Source organism: Symsagittifera roscoffensis, chromosome 8 (assembly GCF_963678635.1).
Source record: "Symsagittifera roscoffensis chromosome 8, txSymRosc1.1, whole genome shotgun sequence".
NCBI classification, from domain to species: domain Eukaryota; kingdom Metazoa; phylum Xenacoelomorpha; order Acoela; family Convolutidae; genus Symsagittifera; species Symsagittifera roscoffensis.
The window spans coordinates 32,119,592-32,129,203 of record NC_087069.1 but is presented as its reverse complement, the minus strand read 5'-3'; the positions used below and the strand labels follow the sequence as shown (position 1 = coordinate 32,129,203).

Below are 9,612 nucleotides of genomic sequence, written 5' to 3'. Positions count from 1 at the left end.
GGAAACTAATAGGGCGCAATTGCTGACAAATCAGTACCCTGAAAATTGGTCCGCAAAGGTGGCTTCAGACGCCTTGTGCAAGATCATCGAGGGTAAAGGCAAGCCCCTGGATAGTGACAGGGGTTTGTCAGTTCAATCACCAAAGGATGAAAAGCCCCCAATGCTGATGGTGCAATATAGAGGTAACCAGAGCCAATATTTTGCTAACAGGTTACGAAAATTAACGAACGTTCAAGTGGTTTTCACCACAAGAAAACTACAATCATGTTTACCATCACTGAAGTCAGCATTTTCTAATGACCTCAAGTCAAGAGTGGTTTATAAACTGTCATGTAGTGGATGCACTTCCACCTATGTCGGACAAACTGTTCGACATTTGACCACTAGAATTGAGGAACATAGGAAAGCAGACTCACCGGTAGGCCTCCACCTTCAGCAATGCCAACTTGAGGGAAATAGCGCAGATCTTAGTTGGGAAATTATAGATAGGTCAAACAACCAAACAAAATTGCTAACACTAGAGGCAATACATATCAGGAAAGAGAAACCGGGCTTGAACACGCGCGATGAGTTTAGGAGCAGGGAGTTAACACTGAAAATTTAGTCCCAAAATATTTTTGGTTTTTTATTCAAAACGTACATGTCTAAATCGAAATTATGACTCAGAAACTTCCAGACAAATTAATTTTAAAATGTTTAATTAATTTTAGAGGTTAAAAGTATTTTAATCTTAATAGTAATTTAGAGGTCAACTGTGATTGGCTAATTTTTTATCATGATGGTTTAGAACCAAATTGTATGTGATTTATTGTAAATAACATTTGTAAATTGATGTTTTATCGTCATTTAGAGTAGTTTATTGTAAAAATCCTGACGATGCACATAGTTGCGAAAACGTTTGAAATTTACTTTTTAGCAAAAATTTCTTCATCTTCTGTTGCATTGTTGTGGGGAATTGCTTAAGTATATCGGAAGCACAACTTCGATATGCCTGCGCCAGATTTTCAGCTGACCTTACAATTTCTCTCGAGAATGGGGGGATGATTTTGATTATTTGGATTTGTTTTGTTTGTGTCGTCGATTTGTTTGCTGTTAGCGCATTTCTGAAATTTGTCTCCGTTTCAATCAGCACTTCGTGAGTAATTGGTAGCTGAGATTCCGTCAGTTGTTGTTGACTCATGACTTGGTTTTACTCAATGGGGGGCAAAAAAGCCTTCACCCGTAGGTATACTTGAAAAAAAAAATTAGATTTTTCTCTTTCAAAATGTAGAAATCAGAAGGCAAAAACGTCAACTATAATGCACATGCACGTCTGTATTTTTTCAAACCTTTCAAAAGTCAAAATTAATATTTTTTGAAGTTTTCTAATAACTTCAGTTCAATTCACGCATGTGTGGCATTTGCATGATAATTCGCAAAATTGGGGAATTTGGAGAAAGTAGCTGCCCATTTGATTCACAGACTTGACATTCAATTAGACTCGAGTAATGTTTAAATAAAACAATAGATTTAACCGATGATCCGAAACATTCAGAAGATGTTTGACTCGCCTTTGGCCATCGAAGTTGGGCTTCTAAAACTAGAGCGCTCAAAGATGTCGAAACTCAAAGATGATAAAAGCTTGTATGATTATTTGATTGTTAAAGTATCTTCGGAGCTTAAAGCGAAACAACTTCTCTTCAAAATTTTCTGTTGGTCTAGAGCTGTTGCCAAAAATCTAGACTATCGTTTGGTAATGGTTAAATATGGTGGCCTGAAGGTGGCATCCGAAATTGAGTTAAGTTCGAAGCTCTTCAAAGTAGACGATAAAGTTAAATTTGTAGTCCCCCCGATATCTTCCAAAAATAAGGTTTACTTAGACGCTGCACGTAATTTAGCGGCGTCTTGTGAAAAACCTGGAAGAAATGAGTCCGATGCTGAACGAACAATTCAAATCCAAAGCGATACTAGCAATGCTAGTAGAACTAGGACAGCAGATCTTGATAAGGATTTTCTGCAATCAGCCATGAAACAATTACTTTGGGAAAAGTTTATTTCGAGTTTGGATAACCAGAAAATTGAAAACGAGCCTTGTGTTAACAATATTGATTCCGAAAAATCAGTGCAATGCCGTGATCAGTACGACTTCGGTGATTTAATTGGAGTTTCATCAATTGAAAACAGCGAAGTAAATATTGAAAGTTCGAAAGTTTTATATCCAGAAACTGCATCTCAACCTTGCAGTCCCCATTCTGGAACTAGCTCGTCAACTTTATCAGTTGATGAAAATTCAAACAACAGTGTAGCGACAACTTGTCGACGAAAGTTGATAAATTTTGAAAAAATCCGTACCAGGAATCAAGGCAGAGTTGAAGACCCTCATATTCCTGAAAACGTACCTATCGCTGAGCTTGCCGATGACTCAGGAATTGAAATATCGTCTCAATGCGGCAACGTTTTTTGTAACATGGGTTGTGTTTGTGATACACTATTAACTGTTTTTGCTCGTGATGACAGCTGTGGTCTAAGTGAATGTGTATTTCATTGTTCTTGCACGCCTGTTTTTCTAAGTAGTGGTGGTGTTTCATCAGATGAAGCACCCGTTGTCGCATTTGTCGCTCAAAGACCGAAGAGAAATGTTCGTCCACCTTCTAAAATTCGCGATTTTGCAGTCGTAACAAATTTCAATAAACGACCAGGACCTCTATTGAACCATGAAGTAACAATCAAAAAGAAGCGAATGTCGCTGCTAGATCACGAGAAACTTACAAGCGACGGCAGTGATACTCCGGATGTTCTTCGTATGAAAAATAATTTACAGAAAATAATTGCTAAGAAAGATGCCGCATCCAAAAGAGAGCCCTTGTTTTCGAATTCTATCTTGCCAGCAAAAGAAGAGAAACGAGTCAAAACTACCTCTAAAGCGGAAAAAACTAGTGCGAAAATGGAAGAAACTGAGCCTGGAAAAAAGTTAAATGCGAAAATAAACAACGTTAAAAAGCAACCGAAGAATAGTGCGAAGAAAATCGACAAAGTTATCGAAACTTCCAACAGCCATTTACAAAATTGGTTGATTCGAAGACAGCTGTCCGACAAAAGTGGCATTGTTGCGTCGAAACGAATAAAAGCTCAGAAAATACTCGCTCAGGCTTCGCCGTTCGTTACCCCTGTTAAAAATCAGCCAATCTCCAATGATCAGACCAAAAAGTCTCCCAGTAAAGCAAGACAAAGTCTCAGATTTGAGAATAAAAGACAAGGAATTCGAAATAACCGATCAACTGCTATTCTACGATCAAATAAAGCTGTCGCAAAACAACCGTTCAAGGGTACTAAAAAGCATCCCGGAAAAACCAAAACCCGAAGTACCACAAAGCCGAAAATGACTCCTCAGACCAAGGAGAAGTCTGAACTTAAAGTAGCACAACCTCTAAAGCGTCGAAAAATCGAGAAAATGGTGAAAAATTTATCAGATGAGGAAGATCATGTCGACTTATTTTTGGACGCTTCTGACGAAGAAGACGATAACCTGCCTTTACTTTATAGCAAAACTCTCTCGCAGTTTTCATCAAGCAGCATGCCATCAGAAGATGATAGTGTTATTAAACGGCCAGAAAATGAAAACGAATTTCTCGATAAAAAATTGAGTGCTTCTGCAGCGCCTGAAGTTAAAGCTGTTGATAAAAGACCACGTGAAAGCTCGAAATCAGAAGAATCGTCGAACTCCCGTTCCGATCATTTCTGTGATAAATTACATAATATGGCGATGCGATGCGACAGCTTAGTCAAAGCTCCCGAAATGTTTATAAAACCCACAGCAAATCAAACTTCACAGTTTGCTGAAATATATACAAATTCAAGAAGCACGATAGAAAGTAAAAATTTGAACGAATACAGTGAAAATCCGATTAGAAATGACGGTATTAATTTTCCAAATGAGGAAACAGTAAGCGACAGTTTCGAGAAAAAGTACCCTTTCATGGCAAGAGCCCCCCCGCAGACAACGGAAGAACGAATGAAATGCGCTCGTGTTGATTCGACTAATTTTCTTCTCACTTGTGCTAGATGCAGACCTGTGAGCGAGCGCTATTTTATGAAGAACGCCATTCGAGCTCAACAAAATGAAATTTTGATGAAGTGGCGTGAGAAAGTTACCGATAATAATGCTAATGCTTCTATGAACTGCGTGTTAGATTCTGACAGCGAGTCGAATCCAGGTGATACTTTGGGCCAGTTTGACTCTTTGAGTGAAGAGTCTAAAAGCTCACTTGCCGAGTTCAAATCCACGTATGTTTATCTAAACGGAAACCGAGTCGAAATTTTTAGCAATTGCAACTGGAGTTCGAAAAAACTGAAAATTTACGAAACGGTTTTGAAACAAATGGATGACCCCAAATTACACAAATGTCGCTTTGGTGTGTTTTGGGTCGAAATTGTGGATAATTTGCAGAAAGGCAGACGCGGGAAATTGAGACACGATTTCGATAATATTCGTAAAACTGTGGTTATTAGAATGAAATCGGCTGTCGAAGCATCAAGTAACTACAACATTGACGAAAGTAATAGCGCAGAAACTAGTAAAAATAGTGAACACAATGCTAATGTCCTGCCTTTTAGTCAAAAATCAGAAGAAATCTACCGTATGGCGAGCATATCGAATAACCAGAAGTATGTAAAATTGTCGCCAAAAGACTTCTTGAATACTGACCAGTCGTTGAAAGCAGACAAACGATTGACAAAGATGGAATGCACCGAAACTGCAACTTACACACCAGAAGCAAAAAAGGAAAATACAGATGAAAAAATGATAAGTCAACAAGTAGAGAACAACAAGATTTCTTCAGATTCAAACAGTGATGTACCCAAACCACGGAAGCTAATTGTTCTTTCAAAAAAGGACGATTTTGCTAAAATTGCTAGAAAACAGAGCTCAATTCCAGTTGGTTTGAGCAACCAAGATTTGATTAAAATGCAGAAAGATAGTATGGTTAGTGCGCTTGATCAATCTATGGCATGTGACGAAACTTTTGACCATAGTGGGTACACTTTCGGAGGGGTTCATCCTCAAGTCAGCTCATCGTCGGGAAAAAGTTTGCAAACAACATTAGGCGAAACAGCAAATTTGGTTTCAATAGAGAAATCTTCAAAATCGATATCCAATTCTAGAGTTGCGGCTCGTGAAAAAGTAGAGAAGTCGGGAAAGCTTCGTCACCAAGAATGGCCCAATTACAAAATAGCTGAGGAATCGTTACCTGCTCAAAAACCGGCTGTTGGTAAAGCAGTTACACTGAGTGAAGTTGCCAGAGCTATTTCTCAGAAATGGCGTGAACAAAAAACTTCGCGAGAAGAGTACAACCAAGCAGTGATTAGAAGTCATTTTCTCAAGTCGAAAATGCACGCCAGTTCGCTTCAAAGAATGAAACCTTCTGAATTTGCCCAAAAATCAAAAGCATCGACCAAATTGGATGCTGATGAGGATGTAATGGCTGTTGCCCAGAAGCCGATAGTAATCTACAGAAACATATCTGGGGCTACTAGCACAAGCAGTGTTTTACATGGTAAGTTTAAATTTCAGCTGATATGTACACCAGCAAACGCTTTTGCTAATTTACGAGATCACCTTTTTCAAGTCTAAGTCGCACATTTTTGTGAGTGTTATTGCAGCTTCTGCATACAAATTAAAACTTAAATTACAATCAGAGCTGATGAGGCTAATACAGATTATTTATAGCGACTTTCGAAAAAAGTGACGGAATATTTGTGTTCGTTCTATTTTTTTATGCAGACAAATTTCGAATCGTTAACTTAACGTTTGTTGCAGAGTTTGTGATACCATCTGAGTCATGAGATCAAACGTTAAATCGAGCTATCTGTTATTTTTTTTCTTACTTGAAGAGAATGTATCATTTTGTTCTTAAACATGGCGTGTGGGGTACACTTTTCTAAAGAAATCTAAAAAAATCAATTTTTAATTTTTCTACTTGAAGTTTTTTCTATCTTTTTTTATCATTTTAACTTAACCAAAAATTAAAATTGTTGGTCAAAAGTGAAATTGAATAATGAAAGCATGCGGTTCACTTAAGTCCACTGGAACTGTCTGTGATAGTTTTCCTTTTGTAATTGAAGTGCAACTTGGCCTCTGTGTTTCAATTTCTTTTTAATAGCTGGTCTGAGAACATCACGCTGGATTTCAGTTATTTATTGATTTTAAGCCCCAATAAGTATAAAAGCATCTTAAATAAATTCCAACTTTTGTTGAGTTAAAAAATTTAAATAATCTTAAGCGATGTGAATTTTTATCTATATAGGCCATGTGTTGGATATGTTTGATTGATTTTAGTCTGAAAAAAATGAGCTCTAATGATACAATACTGCTCATATCAGTTTAAAGCCCTGATTTTTTCGAATTTTCCCATCAAATTAGACGGGTTAAAATACCAGTTTTTCAGAAACTATTTTTTAAATAATTAGTTTAAAAAATTGATTTCCCCACACGCTAGTTAAAATACCAAGTGATGTAATTAGCGTCGAACAATGCATCGTATGTTCAAAATAGCTTGTCCAAATCAAATTGGATCGGTTTTTGAGCCAGATGCTCATGTGTAAACCGCCGCTCATTCGTTATTAGTACGAAATATATCGCGCGTCAATTGTCTCAAATTGGCATTTTTCAAACAACCATAACTTTAAGGAAAATTATTAAAAGAAGGATAATTTTTCAGTTTTGTGTAATTCAATTACCCAAACTGAAAAAAAACCACTGAAGTTTAGCGAAAATGAAAGTTTAAAGAAGGTTTGGAAACTGTTGAAAATGTTTTCTCATTTTTGATAGCTTGAAATTAAATAATTGCGTTCGGAACGTTCCAGTTGCAGATCAACTGGCTGTTCTAACAATACTTTATAATTCAATCCTTAGCTGAAAATTGAAACATCTTGTGCTGTTTATGAGAATTTTCAGTACTGAAAACAACTCTTAGTTTTTGATTGAATGTTTTATTGATCCGACTTTCGGAGAAAGTCACTGAATGTCTGTGTTCAGGGTGGTTTTTTCTCCAGACAAATTTCGACTTAAAAACTAGCAATTTTAACGGGATTTTCTTATATCAATCGAAAGGCATTGTTGTCCTGAGCTCAAACTTAAAAAGGCGGTTCACCTCCAATCAGTTTTCGTAAAATAATGGAGATTTGAAGGCTGCCAATTTGGGACAAGTAAAGCGCTATTAACGCGTAAGGTAGATTTAATCCATGTTAAAAATCTTTCCAAACTGAATTTAGACATTTTTTCCCTGAAAATGTCATAAACTTTTTAAAACAAACGTTACTCCATCGACCTTAGAAAACCAGTCGGAACATTGAGGGATTTGCCCTGATACGAGCAGTGTCTTGTGATGGTTTCTTGAACAAAGTTTTCTATTTTAATTCGGCTAGATACTTTCAGATTGCCAAAATCATATATCAAAATTGAGGTCTTAGTCAAATGTGAAGAAAATGACTTGAAGCTTCGTTTGTTTTCTAGCGCTTTATTGAAAAAAAAAGAATTGTTAAGTTTATTTTGCACGAAAACTACGATTTTGTTAAAGTTTGCATTATTTCCTTTGTTTAAGGGAAGGCATTCTTCAATCAAGTAGCAAAAATATAAAAGTCACAAAAAACTTGGTCGACTTCTAATTTCGAAAATAGAATTTAGTTATCAGATTTCCCTGCAGAATAAAAATTATATCTATTGATTCAGTTTTCTCAAATTGGGTTAATTTTATTTAAAAAGCCCAATCATAATTTGGTCGTGAAATTCAAAGAGCTTTGAAGGCCTTATACATGTTTTTTAAAAGTCGAAATTTAAGTTTTTTTCAGAAAACAAATCAGTTTTTCTTTCTGTTTCCTTCCGTTCATTACTCTTCTCTAACTGTCGGTTGGCTATGTTTTTGGAGTTTTGCTTCCTCAGATCTAGACGGACTTTTTCAGATCAGAAGAAGACAGTGATCGATTTACTCAGTGGACAGACATCTGTGACTAGCACAGGTAAATAAATAATTGTTGTTAGTAATCAGTTAGATTTTGTGATTATGTCTGCATTGATTTCTTGCTCCATAGCAAGTTCTCCTTGACCATCAATCCCTTATTCGAAACGAAACCGAAGACCATACCTAAACTTTACCTTAAATTGCCTTCAATTATGTTGCTGTGAAATTTAGGTCTGTTTCTTTTTCAGATCCGAAGCATTAGGAAGTTCATCTCCGAAAAAATTGCTTCGAAATTAATCAATTCAAAACAAGAAAAACGAAAACAGGTTCTATCGAATGAGCGTTACCTTGCACTCGATTCAGAATTGGCAGGAAATTTGCGGAAAACATTGACTGAAACATATGCTATTTGATTTTGCTAACAAGCGTAATTTTAAGCCTATCGTCAAAACTGTTTGCGTAGAAGTTCTGATCTTAGTTGAAATATGTCGATTAAATGAAAGAATTGAAAGTTAATTTAAAACAGTCATCAGATTAGTCTAATCGGTGCTTAAATGGCAGACTAATTTGCTTTGCTTTGGTTTTCTATCATTTCAAAAACATTTTGAAAAAAAAAAATGGATGAAAAATGATTAGTTGCCATTTCGCGATGTAAAATTGTGTTGTGAAGTCCCATAAAATTCAAGTTTAAAATTAATTTGATTTATTACCGGAATAGTCCATCCATTTATAGCTGGTCTAATTTATACAGTACATTGTCTGTGTCGTGTTAAATAAGCACTTGTTTCATAAAAACATTTATATAAAAACCTTGTTTTTCAAATAACTCCGCATATGACAGTGTCGAATTTACAGTTTCCTTTGTCGCCGTAATTTAAGTAGCGTTTAGGGAAGTCAACAATTTATAGGGCTAATATTTCCAGTTTTCATATCAACCAGAAAGTTTTGGAATCGATAATTGCGTTATGTACCGGATCTACACTACCAATATTTAGCGATTTGATTAATGAAATTAAATTTACCTCAAGCGTTTGAAGCCCAAATCAAAGCACCTGATTAGTGATCATAAGAAACTGCAAAGTTTTAAAAATATTTTGAATAATTTTTTGTTTAAATCGGCGTCGATTGAGATAGTGTTTTGAAGTTCCAGTTGCTTAAACGCTTGCCATGCCTTAAGTAGCTTCGACAGTTAGTGGAAAAGCGGTTTGGCATTTTTTCATAATAGTGGTTAATTGTTACCATTTACGGCGCGGCGCGTATTTGTGCAGATAAGTTTTTGCAGACAAGCAACGAAACGGTCCCATTTCAATTCACTTGCAATACCATGCTATATTTTTCAGAGAACAAAAATTTCATTTCTGAGATAAGAAAATTCATAATGGAGATTTTTTTGTGTACTTGGTATCTCAGGAAAATCACAAAAGTTTTTGTTTGGTTCTCTTATGATGGCAATAATAATGATAATGACTGTAACCAAAAGTTTGGTTATCAGTTGTTTATCGAATACCAGATTCCAAAACACGCATTTGAGTTGCCTAGTTTTAGTTTTCTGATTCCAGCTGCATTAATCGTATATGAGAAACTTAAAAAACTCTAGAAATTTGAGTCAACCAGAGAAATAAAAAAAGTTATTTTTTTACTGAGACTATCTTTAATGTATTTAAGAATTTGTTAA

At 35.8% G+C, this 9,612-nt stretch overlaps 1 protein-coding gene across 2 annotated transcripts; it reads left to right on the top strand.

Annotated features, from left to right (window-relative positions):
* Positions 1-1,450: 1,450 nt before the first annotated feature.
* LOC134853249 (uncharacterized) lies at positions 1,451-8,709 on the top strand. 2 transcript variants are annotated; one of them, XM_063869222.1, is made up of 3 exons: positions 1,451-5,534; positions 7,944-7,995; positions 8,186-8,709. In XM_063869222.1, the coding sequence occupies exons 1-2, from the start codon at positions 1,517-1,519 to the stop codon at positions 7,988-7,990; spliced, it is 4,065 nt and encodes a 1,354-aa protein (XP_063725292.1). In that variant the 5' UTR covers positions 1,451-1,516; the 3' UTR covers positions 7,991-7,995; positions 8,186-8,709. The 2 variants fall into 2 exon arrangements, with proteins under 2 accessions (XP_063725292.1, XP_063725291.1); XM_063869221.1 differs by having other exon boundaries at positions 7,939-7,995.
* The last annotated feature ends 903 nt before the right edge of the window (positions 8,710-9,612 follow it).